The 24,394-nt window shown below is 33.8% G+C and overlaps 3 protein-coding genes and 4 pseudogenes across 9 annotated transcripts; 3 read left to right on the forward strand and 4 right to left on the reverse strand.

Moving 5' to 3' along the window:
- Window positions 1-2,786: 2,786 nt before the first annotated feature.
- Window positions 2,787-6,693, reverse strand: AT5G28641 (annotated as a pseudogene; the record flags this gene model as incomplete). Its single annotated transcript has 1 exon — window positions 2,787-6,693.
- A 1,208-nt stretch (window positions 6,694-7,901) lies between these two features.
- AT5G28643 lies at window positions 7,902-10,059 on the reverse strand (annotated as a pseudogene; the record flags this gene model as incomplete). The annotated part of the gene is made up of 1 exon: window positions 7,902-10,059.
- A 1,161-nt stretch (window positions 10,060-11,220) lies between these two features.
- On the forward strand, window positions 11,221-12,516 carry AT5G28644 (annotated as a pseudogene; the record flags this gene model as incomplete). The annotated part of the gene is made up of 1 exon: window positions 11,221-12,516.
- A 2,578-nt stretch (window positions 12,517-15,094) lies between these two features.
- Window positions 15,095-17,617, forward strand: WVD2 (TPX2 (targeting protein for Xklp2) protein family). Of its 3 annotated transcripts, NM_147942.4 has the most exons (7): window positions 15,197-15,264; window positions 15,566-15,736; window positions 15,816-15,953; window positions 16,049-16,120; window positions 16,193-16,303; window positions 16,409-16,627; window positions 17,104-17,617. In NM_147942.4, exons 2-6 carry the CDS (start codon window positions 15,575-15,577, stop codon window positions 16,532-16,534), a joined length of 609 nt encoding a protein of 202 aa, NP_680247.4. In that variant the 5' UTR covers window positions 15,197-15,264; window positions 15,566-15,574; the 3' UTR covers window positions 16,535-16,627; window positions 17,104-17,617. The 3 variants fall into 3 exon arrangements, with proteins under 3 accessions (NP_001154744.1, NP_001332018.1, NP_680247.4); NM_001161272.2 differs by lacking the exon at window positions 17,104-17,617 and having other exon boundaries at window positions 15,095-15,264; window positions 16,409-16,873; NM_001344079.1 differs by lacking the exon at window positions 17,104-17,617 and having other exon boundaries at window positions 15,117-15,264; window positions 15,566-15,724; window positions 16,409-16,867.
- Window positions 17,618-17,981: 364 nt separating this feature from the next.
- WRKY74 (WRKY DNA-binding protein 74) lies at window positions 17,982-19,587 on the reverse strand. Its single transcript, NM_122748.3, has 3 exons — window positions 18,610-19,587; window positions 18,409-18,534; window positions 17,982-18,320 (listed from the first exon to the last, which is right to left on the reverse strand). Exons 1-3 carry the CDS (start codon window positions 19,326-19,328, stop codon window positions 18,173-18,175), a joined length of 993 nt encoding a protein of 330 aa, NP_198217.1. The 5' UTR covers window positions 19,329-19,587; the 3' UTR covers window positions 17,982-18,172.
- Window positions 19,588-21,932: 2,345 nt separating this feature from the next.
- On the reverse strand, window positions 21,933-22,440 carry AT5G28655 (annotated as a pseudogene; the record flags this gene model as incomplete). Its single annotated transcript has 1 exon — window positions 21,933-22,440.
- Window positions 22,441-23,600: 1,160 nt separating this feature from the next.
- Window positions 23,601-24,309, forward strand: AT5G28660 (NHL domain-containing protein; the record flags this gene model as incomplete). Its single annotated transcript, NM_122749.1, has 3 exons — window positions 23,601-23,847; window positions 23,934-24,074; window positions 24,173-24,309. 3 exons carry the CDS (start codon window positions 23,601-23,603, stop codon window positions 24,307-24,309), a joined length of 525 nt encoding a protein of 174 aa, NP_198218.1.
- Between the last annotated feature and the right edge of the window lie 85 nt (window positions 24,310-24,394).

The following is a 24,394-nucleotide window of genomic DNA, read 5'->3' on the forward strand; positions in this document are numbered from 1 at the left end:
AATTCGACAAATCTTATCTTGTTTAAGAGATTGGAGGTTATGATAGGGATTAGGGAAAGAGGGAGCATGGACTGAATTCGGTGAAAAAGAAAAATAGAAAAGTACATAAATTCACATGCCATGTTGGTTTGGGTAAAAGCTTCATTGAAACGTCACATCTTCATCTCCATTTTGATGATTTTTTTTATTTTATTTATAACTTTGATGAATTTAAAAGACGCTAATAACCCATCGTTCTATCTATACGTTTCACCATCCAAGTATTATTTTATTTTTGGTAAGATTTTGATACATTGATCTATTGTATTGTTCTTACCATTTTGAGATTCCAATTGAACCCAATGAAAAAGAACTAAGCCCATTTTAAAAGTAGTCCACTTAGTCCATCAGAAAAAGGATAAAACTCTCATAGATTTGAGTCTATCCCGTTTTATTCTTAAGAATTCTGAACCTATATTTCTTATTTTGGTCCAGGCTATAGGGCTTTTTCTGGCTTTTTTGAGTTTTACTTTTGAGAAAAAAAATCTATAATATCTTTTGAAAAAAAATTGTGATCAATGAAAATTTAAATACCCACTAAAACCAATTTAATTTTTTAAAAAATTATTACTATTGGTTCTATTACATAGTATGAAGTTTTCTAATTTTATATTTTTTTGGTATAAGTATAAACAATTTAAATTGTCACTGAAAACACAATAACTCTAGATTTGATTTATAAAACGGAAAATATGAGAGTTGCTCAAAGTGATAATTCACTAGGTTAGTCTCACGGTTCTTGTTACTTGAATATATAAGAGCCCACTTGCTTAGATAACCTATTTTTTTTAGCTAATATTAGAAACTAATTATAGAATTGAAAAGAATTGAGTAACTAACCATTGTCAGTTTTTCTATGAATAAATAACCATATGACGGTATAAGAAAATACAAAACTATCCATGTAAGTTGAACCAAAAGAAATCTTATGCAGATATATTTGATGTTTTTTAGCAAATCGCATGAAACATGTTAAAATAACACGATATTTATATTAAAAAAGTGATATTTTATAACATATATGTTACATAAATAGCATGTTATATAAAAAAATATCGTTTCATTTGAAAAGTTGAGCCAGGAGCAAGCTTATACGAAGATAAAATAATAGATTTGAGAAAGTTTTAACATTTAAGTCATGTTTTAAGAAGAAATTACATGTGATTTTAATAAATAATGTGTTATATGAAAAAGTAGCATGTTGACAGAGATAGATTTCTAATTATCACGTGTAATTCGAAAAAGTAGCGTGGTATAAAAGAAAATAACATACAATTTAAAAAGAAAACATAACGACGGAAATTCTAAGAAAGAATCAAAATCGAATAAAATAAAATGACAAATCTTCTGCAAATTAAGGGAAAGATGATCTATCAATATAAATAACGTTTGGCAGCCTAGATTTATCGAAAAAAAGATCGGGTGGTTGTGATGGTGGAAGATGTAGTGGTTGTGGTGGTGGAAGAAAGAAAGATGAGATGATTCTAAGTGTTCTGTATCATTTTGGAAAATAGCATGTAATATATATAAAATACAAAAATGGATAAAAATGTAATTGCAATTGAAGAAAGAGAGTGTACTCTGACACCATGGTTATTTTGTTGATTCTTTTATAATCCATAGTCATCTAGTGCATATTCTCTTTTTTTTTTTTTTTTACATTCAAACTCCATATATTACTTTACAGATGTTTGACAAAAAAAAAATCACGGATAAGAACTCTTTTCTAGAGAGAGCCAATCGGGTACCGTCGAACTTACATGGGAAAAACAGAACCCGCGAACTCTTGCACATTTTGCTAGATGATCGGCGGAAGTATTACCATTACGAGGAATATACTTAATACTAAACATAGAGAATAAATCTCTATAATACACAAAATCCTTTATCTTTGTAGAAAAAGTAGGTCACTCATCGGTGTTAGAAGTCATCTCTAAAAGAACCGAGCAATCCGTCAAAATAAGGATACTAGTCATCGTGATCACTAGAGAGCACTTCATGTACACAAAAGAGTCTCCAATTCAGCATGCAAAGGGGAAAGACTCCTACGTGATCCCTTTAGTCTTATATGCAACAATCTTCCTCCACATGAAATAAGCCAACCATGTCCACTCCTCGCCTCCATCCAAGCCAAGACCCGTCAATAAAGCATATCAGTCTATCCGCTGGAATTGGTGTCACTTGCACTATAGGGTTCCTCTTGAATTGCAATGTCCAAGGTTTCTTGAGGTGATTCACTCAAATTATCAAAAACCTTTTGATTTCGCGCTTTCCAAATATACCACATAATCATGAAAATATTCTTAGGCTCTCCTCATCTGCACCCACCTCTTTACCCCGCCAATACAAATAATCTAGATTATTATAAAGTGAAGGTGAGGGAAATAAAGCTAGGGATGAGGGATATTGGAGAGGGCCCAGACTTGTCTAGCTGGAGGACATTCAAAGATCAAGTGATTAATCTCTTACTCTGTTCCACATCTAGGACATCATTTATCTCTACCAATATGGCGATAAAAAAGTCGTTGACACGAAGCCAAACAACCTGACATACATTGCCACACGAAATGTTTTAATTTTTGAGTAGTTTTTAATTTCCAAGCTTGCGCCTTAAGTGCCGTGACACTAGGTCCCTGAGAAGGGTAATTTCTTCTGAGGGAATAATTCCCGAAGATGCTCCATTTTCTACTGCTTCGTCCCAAAGTCGATCAAAGTATTGACGTAGACCAATGGGTCTCTTTGCATAGTAAGTCCCTTTGGAGGGCGAACCGGAGAATCTGGAATCCAAGGATTAGTCCAAATGCACGTTCCAAATCCAGAGCCAATAGTCTTTCGGATTCCATATTTAAGAATATTTTTGGCGGCCAACATGCTTCTCCAGCCATACGACGGCCGATTAGACAGTAATCTCTAATGGACTACAATAGCGGAAGTAACGTCCTTTAAGGACCCGACTAAGGAGAGATTGTGGAAATCTTAGTAATCTCCATAATTACTTTGCCAACAATGCGAGATTAAAATCTTCTAAATTCCTAAATCCTAGGCCACCGTCTGAAAATTGACTACAGATTTGGTCCCAAGCTATCTTGTGTATGCCTCTACTGTCAACTTTATTACTCCACCAAAAGTTGGCAATCGCACTGGTAAGTTTAGAGCATACTGCTTTTGGCAATAGTAAGCACGACATTACATATGTCGGAAGAACTTGTGCTTGAGACTTAATTAGGACTTCTTTGCCACATTTTGAGAGAAATTTTGAAGACCATGAGTTGACTCTCGTTTGTAACATATCCCTCACAAAAGCAAAGACTTGGGCTTTTGAACCATGGATCTTTTCAGGAAGGCCTAAATATGTCCCCATCCCTCCTTCCCTTGAAATCCCAAGAATTGTTTTGATTTCTTGTCTTAGGGGCGATGGGACCTCATTACCAAACATAATGGAAGATTTGGAGAGATTAATCTCTTGCCCTGATGCCCCGCCATAAGAGCGGATAATGGCAATAACTTCTTTACTTTGTTGGGCATTGGCTTGGCAGAAGAATAAACTATCATCAGCAAACAAAAGGTGAGAGACTCGTGGGTTCACATATGAAATTCGAAGACCTTGAACTTTGCCTTCCCTCTCGGCCTTTTTAGTCTAAGATATAAGTGCTTCCGTACATACGATAAACAAGTACGGAGAAATGGGGTCTCCTTGACGGATTCCACGCAATGGCCGAATACGACCTTTTGGCTCCCCATTAATCACGACACGGTAAGAAACTGAGGTAATACATTGCATTATCCAGTTTACCCATCTAGGATCGAAACCCATCTTTTCCATCAGAGCTCGAAGAAAGTTCCATTCCACTCTGTCGTAAGCCTTACTCATATCCGTTTTTAGTGCCATAAACTTTTTTCGGTTTACCGGGTTCAGCGTCGTGCATGGAAGTTCCCCTGGGCGATCAACGGTAATTAATCTTTCCGCGACAAACGCAGATTGTGTCTCGGATATCAAATCCAGAAGAAATCTCTTAAGGCGCAGACTCAAGATTTTCGAGATTACTGATATAGGTCAAATTGCCCTAAGATCACTCTCTCAAATAAGAGATCGATTGTAGTACTTAAGGGTCGAATTCCACAAAGCTCTTAGATCACACAATAGACTAAGGTTTTGAATTAAGCTAAACTAAATAGATTATAAAATAAAAAACAAAGAAAAGCAATAAATATCAAGATGAAAATCAGATGGGAAAAGAGTCAGGCTTAGGGTATTCTCAGGAAACAAATGATTAGTAGATCTAGTAATAGCTAGGTTATTATCGAACCATTCTTAAACTCAAACTCTAATTTTAGAATAACCGGTGGTGTTCCGCGAAACTCACTATGCCTAAAGCTAAGATTCCCGGTGGAGCCGTGAAATCCTATACTTAAACATGCATTATTATCAAGTTTGATTAGTTCACCTAAATATCTAAACTGCCTCTACAACTTCAAATTCGTCACTCTCCTCAACCTTCATAAACTCATATCCACTTTCCATCGAAGCAGCATGCCAAGTAGTAGTGAGGCCGCTCTTAGTCCATCTAGGGATAGGTCTCTCTAAGATCCTCTGCTGACCTTCCAGAATCTGTTCCAGCATTCATTCTATCTTGCTTCTAGGTGCGGGTGGAAGGGGGCTTGGTAAGAAGCCAGATCATAGTTCCTTGTGAAGGTAAAACTATTGCTATTCTGTAGCGGTTGCTGGAACTGAGAATTCTGAGTGTAGCTAGTTGGAACATTCCCATTGAAACTTCTTCCACCAACATAATTGACATCCTCCACAAGTAGATTGTGGACTGCGTTAAGCTTAGCCATTAACCCGGCAATCCTATTCTCGTTCGTGTTTCTCGCTTGTTCCTGGTTCTGTGATTAGACAAACACCTGAAACACACAAGAAAAAGAAGAGAGAAAAAGTAAGTAACCAAAAAGAGAAAGAAAAACAAAAGCTTAGACTAAATTCTAATCCTAATCTAATGGTGAATCGTAGAGATCTTCGACAACGGCGCCAAATTTGATATAAGTCAAATTGCCTTAAGACCACTCTCTCAAATAAGAGATCGATTGTAGTACTTAAGGGTCGAATTCCACAAAGCTCTCAGATCACACAATAGACTAAGGTTTTGAATTAAGCTAAACCAAATAGATTATAAAATAAGAAACAAAGAAAGCAATAAATATCAAGATGAAAATCAGATGGGAAAAGAGTCAGGCTTAGGCTATTCTCAGAAAATAAATGATTAGTAGTTCTAGTAATAGCTAGGTTGTTATTGAACCATTCTTAAACTCAAAACTCTAATATTAGAATAACTTGTGGTGTTCCGCAAAACTCACTATGCCTAAAGCTAAGATTCTTGGTGGAGCCGTGAAATCCTATACTTAAACATGCATTATTATCAAGTTTGATTAGTTCACCTAAGTATCTAAACCAGAGCCCTTCTATGAGCCTATATGTTCTTTCTTAAATATTTAGGCCCATCTATGATAGTTCTGGTAACAGATACCTATGGTGGGTATACCTATTATGTAAGATCAAATTCTAGGTGATCAATCTAGAACTAGCATTAAGAACAATCAAGATGAAGAATCCTATAGATAACCTAGCAAAGGGGCAATCTAATAAATCATCTAAATCCTAACAAGAAAGCTACTCAAACATATCATAGAAACACAAATCATAGTCTAATAAGAAATCAAAAGTCAATATATCAAGAGAAAGAGTAAGAAAGATCTTCTCTAAATGGAGTCTCCACAGGGTTTTGCTCCCAAGAATAAAAGAGAAAAGGAGAATAGCCTCTCCAATTTTAGATCTAAACAATGACCTAAAAATATATATATATATATATATATGACCTAAAACGTGATGGGCCTTCTTTAGAAATAAGGAAAAGTTCTGGACCGAATTTAGAAATCTTCAAAACTTTAATAAGTTGCGTCTTTGAATTGCCGTCAGGTATTGGTGTCGCTCGACATCAGGGGTGGTGTCGTTCGACACCTACGCGATTTTTAGTCTCTAGATTACTTCTACAGCATAAAATCTCTGTTTTCTTTCAGAATACTCCATTATCTCCAAATGAATTCCAAACATGCAAAGACCTGAAAATGACTAGAAATGACTTTAGAAATAACAAATAGACTCTAAAACTTATACTTAAATCATAGGTAAAACCTGTAAAAATAGGGATATATCAATTACCTTTATAGCTTACGTTACATAAGCTAATAGGACGAAAACCTGACATTTCGCGCGGTTTTTCACCTTTTGAGATAAGAAAAATATTTGTCTCATTCAAAAATATCAAAACTCAAAAAAATCTTCACCATTTTGGTGAGATCACCTTTTATTATTTTCCAAAAACGTTGGAAAAATAGGGCCGTCATCCCATCCGGTCCTGGAACTTTTGTCGGATTTAGAGAGCGCGCTTAACTTCCTCTTCGGTAACTTCTTTGACTAAGAACTCGTTCATGGCTGGAGAGACCGATGGGGAGATATCCATAAGGACTAAGGAAGGGTCAACCATGTTCGAAGATGAGAATAGATTTTTAAAATAATCCACAGCAACTCTTTCGATTCCTTCTTCATTATCAACCCAAACTCCGTTATTATCTAGAATGCCTAGAATCTTGTTCTTCGCCCTTCTTTATTTCGTTAAGGCATGAAAATATTTAGTGTTTTTATCTCATAATTATATGTATTTTTGTTGTGCTTTTCCAATGTCGTAAACTCATAATCCCTCCAGTTTTGAAAGATTGATTTTCTAATATTTTCACCAAGATTAAGAAAAATAATTAATGGTGGAGTAATCAATTTACTTTTGTGGTACTAGTCAGGTGATGTTGCTTTCCAATAATTATAATTACACCACATAATAAATGAGGTCTTTTACATTTCATCTAGAGACTAAAATCATACTCTTTACGTTTACAAATTTAGTTATAGGAGTAACTTTAAATTTTTGTTAAAAATTTCAAATTAAGAGCCAAAACTAAGTTTCTCAAAAATTAAAATTTTAGAATGGAGCCAAAACCAGTACACAGAGCCGACCCTGACCTAAAGCTGGTAAAGCTCAAGCTTTAGGCATCAAATTTTCTTCAAAATTTTAGGGCAACAATTTCTTAGAATGGAGCCAAACTAAGTTTTGATCACTGAATCATCTTCTACGTCTAGATCTTGGAATCGTCATTTTATTTTCTTGGAGAATCCGTTGAGTTGTTTAATTAACAACATGGGCCTATTGGGTTATTCTCTCTATCTTTGGTTGATTTAAATAGGTATTATTGGGTTTGTAATTGTTTTAAATGAGAAAGGACTTTTTGATTTGGTAATTTATTGACGTGTGACTCTTGCTAATTGCTATCAGTTTAATGGTTTTCATAATTTTAGTAATACGTTTAAAACTGCATCTTGCCATTTTTTAACTTAAAAAATTTGGAGTAAAATTTGGCATATTCTACTTCGTAAAAAAATCAATTTTATGTATAGAAAAACAATATTCAATGGACAACAAATTTTGTTTATGCTTTAGGCATCATCAAGTTATGGGTCGGTCCTGCCAGTACAATTAAGTTCCATTAATTTTCTATATATATTGACATATATTTAGACCATTTACTTAAAATCATCAATCTATGGCTTTCCATAGTTTTAATTTAAATTTACAACCTCAAAATCATGAAAGAGAATTTTTGATTTATTTGAATAACAATCCACCAAGAGAAGAAGAAGATGATCCTCATATGAACTTCGATAAATTTTTCATTTTTTTCTTTCACAAAACACCATTTATATTAAGTTATCGGGAAGAGACTATCCGCTAGAGAGAGCCATTCAGGAACCGATGTGCTTATATGGGAAAAAGGCTATTTCGAGCCCGAGCTTTTTTAGCTAAACAATCAGCTCGAGTATTAGAAGTACGAGGAAGAAATCTAATACGGAAAGAAGGGAAAAAACAAACTAAGGATCGATAGGATGCAAATTCCGCTGCAAAAGTCGGCCAATCGTCTAGATTGTTAAAGATAGAAATCAGGTCTGAACAGTCGGAAGCAAAAGTGCCAGAAGTATCGCCAACAGAGATCATGCATTCCATTGCCCATAGGAAGGAATCAAATTCTGCACGAAGCGGTGATAAGCTTCGCCGAGCACTCTTGAGGCCAAGATGGAGGATTAAGTCTTGTCGAACAAGGGCCCATCCATGCCCGCTTAACGGGTCCTCTGCATGCTAAGTGGCATCAATTTGACATTCAGGAAGCAAGGTGAGCGGTATCTGAGAAGAATCTAGGAAAGGAGTTAAGCATATGGGTACATCTTCTTTTCGGGTTGCTTGTTCCCAAACAGTTGTCTCTTTGAGTGCCAAAGCCAAAGTTTCAGGGGGAGGTTCCCTAAAGTTCTCAAAAACAAAACGATTTATACTTTTCCAGATATACCAAATTATCCATGGAAAGAGTTCCAACACCTCCTCTCTGATTCCAAATTCACGGCGACGCCAAAAAAAGAAGTCAAAATTATAGAAGAGGGAATTTCTAGGGAAAATATTCCCCGAAGAAAGAATAGGCGATAATGCCCAAATCTGTTGCGAAGGTGGACAATGAAAAAGGAGATGGTTAATTGTCTCTTCAGCTTCTCCGCAACTGGGGCATCCTTTATCCGTACCGATATGACGATATGTCAATCTTTGACAAGTGGCTAGACAACCCGAGATACATTGCCACGCGAAATGCATACGCTTTCGCGTAGTTTTAAGCTTGCATACTTGTGTTTGAAGTGCCGAAACACCTGGTCCCTGAAAAGAGGGGTCACAAGTAGGACGAGATAGATCTCTCGCAGCCTAATATCCTAACTTAACAGTAAAATTACCGTATTTAATGTAAGACCAGCTAAAGCCATCACTCAAGCGGCTTGGGCGAATCCCTAAAATGAGTGGAATATCAACGGGATCAAGCAATGCTTGAAGACGGTCCAATTTCCACATCTTTGTGTTTTGGTCGATTAAATCATTGACATAGAGTAGGGAATCTCTTATGTCAAGAATGCTCTTTACAGGCTTTGCATGGATAGTGGGAATTCATGGATCTTCCCATACGCGAGTCAGCATTCCGGAACCTATGGTCCTCCGAAGTCCCGAGACAAGAAGGGGTTTGGCGGCCATGATACTTCTCCATCCAAAAGAAGGACGATTTGAGGCGCCGATATGTAATGGATCACTATATCAAAAATATTTCCCCCTCTAGACCCTACTCAAAAGAGAGTTTGGGAATCAGATAAGATGCCACAATTGTTTTGCTTAAAAAGCTAGATTAAACTCTTCCAATGTTCTAAAACCAAGTCCACCCTCAGAGTGTGGGATGCAAAGCTTATCCCATGCAATCCAGTGGATACTATTACTATTCACATTAGTTTTCCACCAGAAATTTGCAATAGCACTACTCAACAGGGGATAAAACACACGACTTAACATATGTCGGAAGGGCTTGTGCTACTGACTTTATAAGAATCTCTTTGCCTCTTTTGGACAAGAATTTGGCTGACAAGGTATTAAGTCTCATTTGGAGCCTATCTCTCACAAAGGAGAAAACTTGGGTTTTAGAGCCATGAATTTTCTCAGGTAAACCCAAGTAAGAGCCCATGCCCCCATCATGGTGGATACCCAAGGTTGATTTTATGGTACTCCGGGTCATATTGTCCACATCAAGACCAAACATTACAGACGACTTAGCAGCATTTAACTGTTGTCCCGATGTCTCGCCATAAATGCGGAAAATATTGATGATGTCTTGACCTTGAGTTGGATCAGCTTGACAAAAAATAAGCTATGATCTGCAAACAGGAGATGCGAGGTGAAAGGACTTGCGCGTGAGATTTGAAGCCCTTGGATCATGCTATTCCATTCTGCATCTTTGAGATTCGCCACCAAAGCTTCCGTACACAAGATTAAGAGGAATGGGGAAATAGGACCGCCTTGTCTAATTCCCCTTGTTGTTTGATGAGACCTCTTGGTGCCCCACCTCGATCATCCCACAATTTTCAATCATACATCAGAATGGGAGGAAAGAGGAGTCCGACCTACTTTTACCACCCTTCTTCTCATGGTTTTCTATAACCTCATTAAAGTCACTGATCATAAACCATGGTTCAAAGCATGTGAGGCCAATACGAGTCAAGCGATCCCAAACTAATTTTAGGTATTGAACTATCAGATCAACATAAACAAAAGTAATAAAAACTAGGTTTCCATCAATAATTGTTTCAATATCAATAAGCCGATCACTAAGAAAATCAAATTTAACCGGATAGTCTTTCGAATACATAAAAGCAAGACTACCACTATTACTAGTAGGTTCAACAGTTTGAAGAGAATCAAAGCCTAATGATACTTGAATATTCTGAAGACGCAAAAGATCGTTCTTTGTTTCCTATAGAAATAAAAAACTTGGAGAGTACATAAGACACATCTCTTTCAGTCGACGAGTAGTAAGGTCTGCACCCGTCCCTTGACAATTCCACGCTAGGATCCTCATTTCTTAGTTTTGGAGGGAGAATGATACCCTACCGTACTAATATCTGAAGAGATAATCCTATTTTTTAAGAGAAAAAACACCTCACTATGAGGGATAGTTATTGATGTGTTAGAAACTCTCGTCTTTAATTTCAAAGAACAATCGAAAATTTGGTAAAATTGTAGAAGTGATATTTTTACAGAAGAGGAATGTGGGAAAAGTCTCTCCTTAAAGAAGGAAATCGAAACACATGGATATGCAACCATGGATTTGAAGCAGAAATTGTTATTTGAAAAAATTGATAAGATTAACTTTTCAAAATAAAGGGTTAATATTTTCATTTATTTATTTTGATTATATTATTATACTTTATGTTCTTAGTAATTTGATGGAGTTATTTTATTTTTCAACATTTTAGAATAATTCTCTTTCAGAATTGGTATTTGTATACGTTGAATTTTTATTTTTTAGGTAAGGTGTGTACATTGAATTTTTACCATTATGTGTTTGATAGAACGTGCAATTTTCAATTTTATTGCCTCAACCTATTATTATATCCATGAGTTTATATTTTAATTCTATAAACATACCGCTTTGTTTCACTTAATAGGAGTATTTTATTTATTTGATTAATATTTGTGACTAGAGAAAATATTGAGATTTTACAAGATTCTCAAGAAGCTACGGTTCATAAGAAGAAATGACAGATAGTGAAAGAGAGGTTTATCACGCTTTGTTGGAAAGAAGGGTTAACGGAAACGTGAAGAACACCACTACAAGGGAAGTGTCTAAGTTGTTATCCTTACCTTTACAAAAGGTTCAACGAATTTGGCGACGGGCCAAAAATACTCCTTACGGCGAAATTGTTGATGTGTCACATAGGAGAAAGGGTAATTGTGTTCTGAAGAAAATTCAAATTGACTTCGCTCGAGTTGCTGATATTCCACTCCAACATCGCAAAACTCTAAGGTCATTGGCAGCTTCTTTGAATATTAGTCATGCGACATTGTCTCGATATGTTAAATAACGGGTTTATTAAGCGTCATTCAAATGTCATCAAGCCAAGTTTGAGAGATAACAATATGAGAGCTCGACTAGCATTTTGTGTTTCCATGCTCGACAGTAGTACTATGCCTAATCACCCAAAGTTTGTTGATATGTACAATATTGTACATATCGATAAAAAATAATTTTATATGACAAAAAGAAAGAGTCTTATTATCTTCTGCCAGATGAAGAACCGCTGCATCGTACATGTCAGAGTAAAAACTTTATTGAAAAAGTAATGTTTTTAGCTGTCATGGCTCGTCCAAGATTGATGGAGAATGAAATGAAAAAATTTCTGGTAAAATAGGAATATTTCCATTTCTTAAAATGCAACCAACTAAGAGACGAAGTAGAAACTGGGAGGCAGGGACTATGGAGTTAAAGCCAATGACCTCCATCAAAAGAGAAGATATAAAAGAGTTTTTACTTGAAAAAATTCTTCCGAAAATTTGTGAAAGATGGCCACAAAAAGATTTGAGAAAACCTATTTTTATTCAACAAGATAATGCAAAAACGTACGTTAATCCGAGAGATGAGGACTTCTGAGAAGCTGCTTCTCGTTATGGTTTTGATTTTTGTTTGATGTGTCAATCACCAAACTCACCAGACCTGAATATTTTAGATCTTATTTTTTTTAGTGCCATCCAATCACTATAGCACCGGGTGAATCCAAAGACGATAGAAGATCTTGTTCTTGCGGTAAAACAATCTTTTGATCAATACCCATCAAAACAAGTGAACCAAAAAATTTTGACGTTGCAATCATGCATGTAAGAAATTATGAAAATCGGAAGCTCAAACAAGTATAAAATCCCACATTTGAAGAAGGTCATCTTGGAGAAAGAAGGAAATCTACCTTCACAAATGGCTTGTGATCCTATTTTAGTACGAGATGTAATAAGTTGCTTAGCAACTTAAGGTTTTAATAATCGTCTTGTAGTTTTCTCATTTTATTTAAATTTTTATTATCATCTGAATGCAAATAAGAGAACATAGAGTGCGAAATAGGAAAAAAAGTTAAATAACCCAACCGAAAATTATGAGAAGTACAAAAACTAAAAGGTCTTTGGTAAAAGTTCTTCAACAAATCCAACACCATAACTTTTTCCTTTTCGTTTTTGGGATGAAACTTTTCTTCATCTTGTTCATCATGTGACTTGTTTAAATCAAACTTATGGGTAGTGTACAATTTTATCATGTAAACATCTCTTGAATATCCACTTTCTCCATTTCCTTCAATTTTTTAACTCTTCGTGTCTTCTTCTTGTTTCATATTGTTTCAGAAAAAATAAAAAAAAATAAAAGATAGGAAGTTGTTGGAGTACTATATCATAGAATATGCTCATAAATTTATGTTTAATATTAATGGACTATTGACCTCCTCATTCTAAATGCCTGCAATTAATTATGTATTGTAAATGTAAAAAGCATTAATGATTTATTGATTTAGAAAATAAAAATTATAGAAAATCAATCTTTTTGATACAATAATAAAATTCTAGAAGATCAATCTTTAAAATCCGGAGGGAGTATTATATTTTTGGCTTCTCATGAATCAAAGCAACTGGTTGTCGCTAATACACAATGTTCAAGAAAGCGGGCTAGGCGGCCATCTAGGTGTCGCCTAGGCTGTAGGCGCTCCTTTACCGCTTCAACTTTCTTAAAATCGGTTCTTTTAGACGGCATGATCGATTTGGCAGACTATGCAGTCATTAAACAGATTAGACGATCATTAAACGGATTCATGCATGCTACGTGGATTTAAATGTGTCTTAATATTTTTGAATTTTTAAAATAATATATTTAAATTTCTATAAAAAGCCTATACTTTTTATTATTTTATTTTATCTTATTTTATAATATTAAATTTAAATTTATTCTCAAAAATTTGATAATTTTCAGCTTTTTATAATGTGTTTCTCAATATTTTATGTAATAGTATACAAATATATATCATTTTATTCTAAAACCGTTTAACCCGTCTAAAATGGTCTAGACCCTAACTGAGTGTTCTAGGCGCTAGGTGGAGGGTCTCTGCCCGCTTAGCGCCTAACGATTTCTTGAACACTCCTGATTCCATGTAAGTCAAATCAATGAAAGATTCAAGCTTTGTTATGATAGATGCTAGGATGTAAGATATAGTTCATATGAGATGTATTGAACAAGAAATGTAAAGACAAAAAAAAAGAGATTTAGTTTGTCACCAAAGACTTTAAATTTGATTTCATAAAATGGGAAAGAGGAAAGTTTCTTACAACTCTCTAGATTAACAATTTAATGTTCACTACAAAATTATATATACGTATCTACTTTCTTAGACTTAATCTTATATACTAATGGGCTTCTCATGATATAAGACTAACTTTTGGGCTTTATATGGATCCTCTAATATATAAGACCACTTGTCATGACAATTTTAGGGTTTTCTTGTAAGCTTTAAAACTTTTTTTGAACAAAAGGGGGTTTCTTGTAAGCATCAGGCCAGCTTAGAGGTCTACATTTTTTTTTCAAATGATTTAAGGTCATAAGTTTTTAAGATTTTGTAATAAGGGTCCTAAATTTTAATATTTTGCAAATAACACCTTAAGTTTTCAGGAAAAAAAAATTTAGGCACAAGGTCCAAAAAAAAATTGAGCCGGCCATGCTAAGCATATACACTATCTCATCGCTAAAACGAAGATGTACCCCAAATTGTTTTTTTCATTAACGTAGGCTTCGGCTTTAGCTTAGGGTTCTGACCATTTTTTTCTTTTCTTTTCATCACGGCACAAACACACACCGTATATAAAGTAATACTGCGGCTTAGGCTATTTAGAGTTGATATACTTGGGCCTCACGTTAAGATTTTAAGCCTCGACGAAGCCCAATAAGAGACACTCGAGATCGTGGTGTTACTAAAAACTCAAATATCAAGCCACAATTCATTAAATTCAACCCTAAAACAATTGTAAAACATTTCATAACGAAAGTGCCCAAAAAGTTATAGAAACTTTTAAAAGCTAGAGACAAGAGGACCCGTAGATAGATTCGAAATCATAAGAGAGTTTGGTCGTTGGGTGTTCTTTCCCGTGTGTCGGCGTTAACTAACGTCGTCAACATTGACGACGCAAATTTAAAAGCACGACAAAAGCAAAAGATGATTCACGTGTTATCCGAGGATGTTTTATTTTAGACGACAATATTTCTATTCAATTTTGTCGACACATGTAAATTAAGATATAACAGAGACTTGTAGTCGTCGAAGATAAAAAGTTATATAATTCTGTTTGACTGTTTTAAATATTCATGAAATTCAACTCTTCAACAACTCTTTTTTTGACAACTTATTTTGGATATATTACAATCTTCTTTTCGGAATATTTAAGCCATTCCCGAGATGAAGAATTTATATTTTCGAAAAAGGAATTACTAGATATAGACAAAAGCTGTTAAAAGAAATAATTAAAAACAGAAGAAGAAAAATATAGAGCTGATAAATATCCAACAACTTAACAAACCAAACACACTTCCAAAACAGTCACCGGTCAAAAACAACAGAACCTATCTTTATTTCCTTCAGAGAGAGAGAGATAAAGGAAAAATCTTTTGTTCTTGTCTGAAAAAAACCTCACGACAGATCGGAAAGAGTAAGCTTATCAAGAATCATTGTTCAATCAGACAAGATCTGTAAGAAAATTATCTCACAGTTCTTTGTTACAATTTTTTTTCCTCAAATTGTTTTTGAAAGGGTTTTATTATGCGGTTAAACATCAACAAAATCTCTGTTCTTTTATATATATATGAACAAAAAGAGATTTAAGAAAAAAAAATAGATGATACCTTAAGCAATACTATTTAATTGAAGTATGTTTAGTTATTCATATTAAGGATCTTGTTTTCAATTATGGTGAATTTTGAGTTAATTGAAATGATATTTGTGAATAACTTTAATGAAGAATCTTGTTTTTATTTTGGTGAAATATGACAGTAAGTTGGAATGAGAAGAGAAGTTTTTGAGTCGGTGAGCACCAATGCTTCTAATGAAAGGGTTCACGTGGCTCCCAAAATAGCGGCAGAGGAACAAGATTATGAGGAGAAAGAATGCACTGAGGAGAATTCTCTCTCTCAGAATCATAAATCTTCTAATGTAATCACAGAGGTATTGTATAAAGAGAGAGATGGTAGTTGAATGAGATTTAAAAGTGGTTTTTGAGTCTTTTGGTTCTTGATTGTATCAGAATGATTCGAAGAAGAAGAATTTGGATGAAGAGGATGATTGTTCTGTTGCTTCTTCGATGAAGAATGCTAAGTCTAAAGTAACTCATGGAACCGCTCCACGATTTAGGAGTGCTCAGCGCGCTGAGAAACGAAAAGAGGTAACTTCATTTGTGTTAACATAAACTAGTAATCTATGATAAGTTGGTTATATTCTGTTTTGTTCACTGACTTTGAAGTCTTTTTGTGGTTTTAGTATTACCAAAAGCTTGAAGAGAAACACCAAGCACTTGAAGCTGAAAGGATCGAGCTCGAACAAAGACAAAAGGCAAGAATCTTTTAAGTAACTAAACCAAGAAAATGTATTCTGAAAATCTAAAATGGGAACTCAATTTTGCAGGAAGAACAAGAAGCAGCTATTAAACAGCTTCGGAAAAACCTTAAGTTTAAGGCTAATCCTGTTCCTGACTTCTATTACCAACGACCTCCCGTGAAACCAGAGCTTAAGAAGGTATTAAATTGTTTTCAAGAAAATTTCTCATATTTGTTAGGAATTAAGATTATGTAACATTTTTCTTGTGTGACAAGCAAACTTACGAAATGCTCTTTTATGTAGTTTCCTCTGACGCGTCCTAAGTCGCCGAAACTCAATCTGTCCAGGAGAAAGAGTTGCAGCGATGCGATTACCTCGTCTGGTGAAGAGAATTCGAACTCACAGAATCGCCAGAGTGTGGTAGAATGATTGCTCTCAAAAAGCTTCCACGGAGTAAGAGGTTTCCATAACCTAATTTTACTAGACCGGAGATAACCAAACTTTTATTTCCGGTTATTTATGGTATTTGTTCGATTTCACAATCGTTGTCCTCCAACGATTTATTGATTGTTTTTTGTTTTTCACGTCTGTCTCTACTTGATTTCTGTTTTAATTTTACGTAACGTTTAAATCTGAAACTGTATATTGAATGTGTTGAAGAATCTTGGTGCTAAAGATAGTGTTGATTATATCGTTCGTTGATATGTATGGACTAATAATACGTTTGTTGTGATTTTTTTGAGAGTTATAGAGAATACCAAAATAGTAACTGTGATCTCACTAGATTTTATACCGAGAAAAAACAACTCCGGTTTATTAGTATGTTCATGTTGTAATCTTTGATCGTTGAGAACTTGAAATCATCTTTGACAAACCTCCATATTGTAGAATGCTCTCTTGTAAAAAATTTAAGATAGTGAATTTTTGGATTCTGATCAAGCCGAGATAGTAAATCTATACTCTATTCATGTGAGTTTCTTGATCAAATCTTCTCCAAGCTTCAACTTTGAACTGTGGTGATCGAGGCGTATGTCGATCGTGAGAGACTTCAACATTCAATCAATAACGAGCCAAGATTCAGCAAGGAAGCAAAAGACTTCTTTCAATGGAGGAAATCATGTGAAGAAGAGATTGATTCAGTCAACAAGAACAAGACATGGTTCATTGTTGACAAAACAAGTGAAATAAAAGCGATTGGTCTTAAGTGGAGATTCATCACTTTAAATGGATGGGAGATTCATCACTTTGATGGGAAGACATCTTTCTTACATTGAGAGCTGAAGGAAGACGTGTGTATTGATCAATATGAAATCTTTGAAGAACATCAAGGAGAAGATGGAATCAAGATTGAGCAAGAGGCGGATATCTTGACTAAGGCATTGACACAGATCAAGTTCAAGACAATGAGAAGTTTGTTTGGAGTTCAAGACCTCTCTAAAGTTAACTTGAAGCTTATGGGGGAGAATGTTGGGTAAACTTCAAAGTTAACTTAAGGCCCAAGTAGTCTTTAATGAGGAGGTTAAAGACTAAGAAAGGCCTAGAAGTTTCTATTAGGTTTAGGAGTTATCTAAGTCCTAATTGTAATACGATTAGCAAAGTTGTGCCTCCTATATACACCTCTTAGGTTGAGAGAGAGTTTTCTAATCATCAATAAAAGAGAGTTATTCTTTTAAAGCTTGTTCTTGTGTTCTTAAGAAACTTTAGTCTTTGCCATCGAAACTTGGTGCTTTTCCTCGTAGATGGTTACATTTCATTTATGGGGTTATGTTATTCTTTAGTTTCAAGATTAACTTCAGCTACAGTACCATTAAACTTAATTCTTAAAGAGTTTGTTATTATTTTGCATGGTTACCTTCTGATGGGCTTTGAGTACTAAAATCAATTGGGGAAAGGAACCAAATTATATGAGTCACCAGTTTAACTCAACAAAGCCAAACCAAAACAACTTCTAGATTATGCATATCTAACTTAAACCTATATATAGATAAAGCTGAAGCCAAATTGTTATGCACAAAAATTCGAGTTTGCAAAGTAGAATATACAATTGAAGACCGTTACTACAATCAATCAAGTATGAGCTGATTGAGAAGAGAGTATTCTTGAATGGTTATGCTCGCCTTCATAAGTCACAATAAGCATCGAAGTTTCTTCTACACATCGCTCAACATGCTTCCTCGCTGGACAACCGCGCACACTGCTACATTTATAGTATCCCCTGCAAACAACAAAAACAAGAAACAAATTATAAACCAAAACATATAAACAAAGTCCAATGTTTTTCTCTTCTTGTAATGTTATTTTACCTAGGATGAGGAGAACCCTTAATCGGCTTTTGTCCGTATTTCCTCCATGAATATTCATCGGGAGGTATGTCCGCAATCTTGTTACTGATTGCCGGTACTTTAATCGATCGTTTCACCCTTAATTTCCTGTAAACAAACACCAAAACATTGAAATAAACAAACTCTTAGAACACTTTTTTCTCAAGGAAGAACAAAACCAACCTTTTCTTGGAACAATGGCATTTGCTTTTACTTCCACATTTTAAACTACCAGAGCAACTAGTCCTCCTAGAATGTTGCGATATATGATCGGAACCTTGAGGTAATCCAATCAAATGAAAAGAGTTTCTATCGTAATCCGTCACACTACCATCCATACTAAGAGATGAAACAAACGATCTTGACCCATTTGATATACTTGGTGAATAACAACTAGCACCAATAGACCCATCAAACTTTAGATTCAAACCACTTTTGCTCCTTGAGTACACTCCTTGCTGATGGGTATGAATAAACTGATAAGGTTTTGGATCAACAGCTCGTGAAGAGGGTGGCTTCAGCTCGAGAAACGACTTATCAAGACACATATTCTGGTTAAACAACATCAATGGAGGAGGACCAGCTGGTACAATCTGAAGAGGCTTTGGTGCTAGAATTGGAATACAACCACTTATAGCATTATTACTGCAAACAGGACTCTCCAAAAACATGTGTTGTGGCAACAAAGAAGAGCTAAACTTGTAGTTGTTGTTGTTGAGTTTCTTTATCTTCCTTTGACCTAACCCTCTAGACAAAAGAGAGGAGACTCTCTTGAACTTGCAAACAGCTTCTCTTGTTTCAACCATTATTGATTTGGAATCATTGGTTTGTTGTGATAAGAGATTCAATACTCCATGACAACTTTCCACTGCTGCTTTGTTTGCAGCTTCAACTTCTTCCATTTTCTTCTTCACAAAGGATACTTTTAAAAAACGAAAAACCTCAAAACTCAAACGCTAAAAAAAACTATTTCAAAAGAAAAGAATAATCATCATGAGCTAGCTCAAACATGGAAACCATAAAAATCAAAATAATAGCTCAAGAACAAGGGTTAAAAGCAGAAAATTGTTCTCTCACTGTAAGAAGAAGAAACAAATATTCTTCTCTCAGTATAAAGCAAAGCTTCGAGATTGGTGAGAGAAGGGAGAGTGGAGATGGTCGTCACTCATCACAGTCACAGAGGAAAGGAGAGAAAAACAGAGTTCTCTGTAAAAGATTTTCGTGGTGGGTTCCATTACTGGACCTACTTTGCATCTACTTTTTCTTTTCTTTTTTCTTTGGAAATAATAATATTTTTGGTGACAACCAAATAATGTTCTGCATAAATATTAGTTTTGTGATAATGTGTCTTAATTATTTCTTATTTATGTATACTAGCTAACTCTTTATATATTAACTAGATTTTGATTCGCAGTATACCGCATGATTATTTTATTTTTTAAGAATAAAAATTTAATTTGTTTTTTTGATTAAAAATATATATGATTTAATGTTTTATATTTTCTAAATGTATTTTCTGAATGTATAACTCTTATATCTATATATTATTAAATATATAATTATTATATTTGATTTTTACTATTAAAAATGTAGAAACAATAACATACCATTCATTAAATTAAAATTTAGATTATAACTAAATAATTTAAATTTAAATTATATTTATTTTACTAATATTATTTGTTTTGTTTAATATTTAAGATAATATAATTGTATTTTGATTGTTTTATTTAGGATTTCACCCGTGGTATACCGTTTCGTATTACTATCGATCCAAACCCGTCCTACCATCTAATCTCGTACGACCCAAATTCAGTTTGATAAAATTAAACATTATTTTTTCTTTTTTGTTCAAATAATATTTTTATTAAAAGATTTATAATTCAAATTAATTTAAAAGTTTTCTTTTGAAATGATTATTTGATTTTATAGATTTCATATATTATAAACGTTTTTTCGTTAAATATTCTAAACATTTTATAAACTTTAAATAAATACAATATTTATTTTTAATGAAATATAATATTAATAAAGTCATAAGATTTCTCCTTTATAAAAGTAATTAGAAAGGAAATATTTTAAGAAAAATAGATTTTTATCTTTATGTGTTATTAACGAAAATAACATTAGTTAATAGGATATTCTTAATTCATTTAAATAATTATCTAAATGATATTTTTAACTCATTTAAATAATTATCTATCTTTATTAAAATATCTAGAGATAATGTCATTAGTTTGATATAGACATATCTCAAACAAATAATTAAGCAACTAATCTTTCCAAAATAAATATACAACAGCCGTATATTATAAACCTAAGAATTCTATATCAACAAAGACAATAATAGGTTAGCTTAAAAAAAATGAAATAATAGGTAAGCTTTTTAGAACTAAAGATCATCTTTAATAAGCCCACTTCTTAAACAATAAGTCTAAGATAATGAAATAAGTTTTTTTTTTCTTTTTTTTTGAAATCAATGAAATAAGTTTTAACAGAAACAAATAAAATGTATTAATCAAAATATTTTTAATGAATGACAATTTCAATGATGTATTATGTTGAGAACAACTGAAAAAGTTGATGTGTCATGCTAGAAAAAAATGGGTCTTATTTTAGATGTATTAATTTCATAGTACAAAATTTTTCAAAGGATAAAATAATATGGTTAAACTAATGCTTGACCTTAAATGATAATATATATGAAATAGAAAGATATTTTACACCCTTTAATCTCTATTGGTAACACATTAAAGACATTCTCATTTTAATCACCAATGAAGACATACTATTAAATGATAATATATGTGATAATGTTAAGTAGTACTTTTTCAACTAATATTAATACCGCATCATATCAACTAAAATTTGTTTAGTTTTCTCGATAATTAGCAGTAATTTACTTGAGATGTAGAAACTGTTTCACCGTCACCTCTCTATTCTTCAGAATCTCGAGTATGCAACTTGGAGAAATGACAGTTAAGATCTGGACACATGTCAAGGTGTGTCCGTTTTTACTCGTAATTCGTGTAGCAAGATTGTTGACTGAATATGCAATATTGTCTATTTTTTGTCTTATCATGAAAATGGAAACTTTCATACATAAATAACATAAATGATTAATAAAATTTAAAAGCTAGTTGCTCTTAAATCAAAAGTAGACAATTACTTATGTTCTCTTTAATGAATTAAAAATTAAGAAAAATTGATGTAGCACTGCTAGGGGTGTCAAAATGGGTCAAAATTCATGGGTCAACTCAACTCAACTCAACCCATGAACTCTAATGAGTTATTTTTTTTTGACTCAAATGAGTTGATGGGTCAAATGAGTTATTGGGTCAATTGGTTTGATGAGTCAAATGAGTTGGGTTGTAATGGTTAATGGTTTCAATGGTTTACCCAATTAACCTATCAAGTTTTGTAAAATTGAATTAAACCAACTAAAATCTCTAAACCAATGTCAATTTAAGCTTAACCAACACATCTAAACCAATTTAATAAAATCAATATTTTTCCAAAATTTTTAAATGTACAAGCGATGAAATTGAGAAAAAGTAAACTCGTAATTTTCCACCAAAAAACATAAACCCGTGATTTTCCCGCCAAAAACGTAAACCGGTGATTTTCCCGCCAAAAACGTAAACCCGTAATTTTCTCGCCAAAAACCAAAACCTGTGGTTTTCTCGCCAAAAACGTAAATCCGTGATTTTCCCGTCAAAAACGTAAACCGTAATTTTCCCACCAAAAACGTAAACCCGTGATTTTCCCGCCAAAAACGTAAACCCGTAATTTTTCCGCCAAAAAACGTAAACTCGTGATTTTCCCGCCAAAAACGTAAACTTGTGATTTTCCCGCCAAAAACGTAAACCTGTGATTTTCCCGCTAAAAACGTAAACCTGTAATTTTATCGCCGAAAACGTAAATCCGTAAAAAGTGGAATTCGTAAATATTTTAAGTTTGATGATAATGGATTAATAATTATTAATAATGATAATTATTTATTATTGTTTTGTAATAATAATTAATTAAATTATTACTTAAATGAGTTAACCCATTTAACAACTCAACCAATCAAATTAAATGAGTTATGGGTTGACCCAACCCATTTAACAAAATGAGTTGGGTCAACCCATAACTCATTTAACCCTAAACTCATTTGATTATGAGTTGAGTTGAGTTGGGTTACCCATTTTGACACCCCTAAGCACTGCATAAGTATTTTCTTGCGTTTATAATATATTTTCTAAATAATTTTTTTTTAACAATATTATAATCGATATAAATATATTAGTTAAAATAAATTAGCAATAATAAATTATTTCTATATTAGCTTTTTATTCTAGTTTGATATAGATTCCAAAAAGAGACGTACGATTCAACTGTAAATAAAATGCAGTGCGATTCAAATAGTAATGAACATATATACATGCATATATATATATATATATATAGTGATTTTTGTTATTATTGAAATAGCACTATACTGTGCGGTTTTATCACCATTCAAAACATTCTCATTTTTATCTTTAAATGTTTCTTACAAATTTAAGAACAATTTTTGGATTCACCCTTAGGAGTGAATATCTCCTATTCACCCATTTTGGTTAACCAATCAAAATACAGCAATATGTCATATCATACTACATTTAAAAATAAATCAAAACAAAAAACAATTTAAATTAAAAAATAAAATTTCTACAAATTCATACCGACTTATAATTATATTTAATTATAAAATCTAAATCTTATCCCCTCTTTTATAAACCCAAAACCGACATATAATTTTGTTTAATTGTAAAATCTAAACCCTAAACCTATTTTTTATAAACCCAAATCGACATATAATTTTGTTAAATTGTAAAATATAAACGGGAAAAATGTTGTTTTATACGTGACTTTAAGGTCGGCCAAATTAAACATGATAAAAACGTTGACCATCCATTTTAACAAAAACAAAACGTTGACCTGGCTAAAATCCCAAAACGTTAACTCGCATTAACAGACCCGTTAACAGACGTTAATGAGTTCTGTTAAAGTCGAAAACGGCGTCGTTTTGTACTAACAAAACAAAGCTAAATTCCCAAATCGAAAACTCAATTTGGTAATTGGTAAAAAAGTTCCTCCGCGAGTGCGCCAAATGGGACGACGTTGGTCGGAGATTCCTAGTTTTCTACATGGACGGCGGCGGCGGTATCGGCGAGCTTGTTCCTACTAAAGATTCCGACAATGTTCTTGAGGAAGTCACTTTGGTCAATGACGTTGACCTCGCCGATAACTCTTCCAACGGATTCGTTATCGACCGCCACCGAAACCGTCTTCTCCTCGCTGTCGGCGATTTGCTTGGAAATCGTTATAGTGCTTTAGTTGCCTATGATTTGTCCACGTGGCGTCATCTCTTCCTCACAGTGCTTAGCAGCCATAGTAAGCTCTCTCTAATCATTTGTTGATTAAGCAAACAAATGATTTATGTTCTCTGTTTTAGCCAAATTTGAGCAACGTAAGTAAAGAGATAACATACGCAGACGATGTAGCTGTTGATACACAAGGGAATGCTTATGTATCTGATGCAAAAGGAGGTAAAATATGGATTGTTGATGTTAATGGAAAGCTTGTGTACACTATTAGAAGCCCTCTCTTCACTTCACCTGGTTGGTATAATAACTTTGTCTCTCTTAACGGCATTGTTTATCATCCGGACAGATTCCTTATCGTCATCCACACTTTCTCCGGTTTCTTAGTAGTAAAGTCACTATCATTGACGTTTCTGGTGGCAATTTGAGGTTTGGTGATGGGCTTGAGTTCTTGTCTCCAACCAAAATTTCCAAATCGAAAACTCAATATGGATTGTTGAGAGAATTAGGGATTTCGATTTGGGAATTTTGATTTGTTTCGTTAGTACATAACGACGCTGTTTTCAGCTTTAACAGAACTCATTAACGTCTGTTAATGGGTCTTTTAATGCGAGTTA

The sequence above is a fragment of the Arabidopsis thaliana genome, chromosome 5, assembly GCF_000001735.4.
Source record: "Arabidopsis thaliana chromosome 5, partial sequence".
Lineage (NCBI taxonomy): Eukaryota > Viridiplantae > Streptophyta > Magnoliopsida > Brassicales > Brassicaceae > Arabidopsis > Arabidopsis thaliana.

Coding starts and splice junctions, on each gene's coding strand:
- WVD2 (NM_001161272.2), top strand. CDS start 15,575: ATGAGAAGAGAAGTTTTTGAGTCGGTGAGCACCAATGCTTCTAATGAA. Junction 15,737..15,815: donor CTTCTAATGTAATCACAGAG/GTATTGTATAAA, acceptor TGATTGTATCAG/AATGATTCGAAGAAGAAGAA. Junction 15,954..16,048: donor GCGCTGAGAAACGAAAAGAG/GTAACTTCATTT, acceptor TTGTGGTTTTAG/TATTACCAAAAGCTTGAAGA.
- WRKY74 (NM_122748.3), bottom strand. CDS start 19,328: ATGGAAGAAGTTGAAGCTGCAAACAAAGCAGCAGTGGAAAGTTGTCAT. Junction 18,535..18,609: donor TGCCATTGTTCCAAGAAAAG/GTTGGTTTTGTT, acceptor GTTTGTTTACAG/GAAATTAAGGGTGAAACGAT. Junction 18,321..18,408: donor AAGGGTTCTCCTCATCCTAG/GTAAAATAACAT, acceptor TGTTGTTTGCAG/GGGATACTATAAATGTAGCA.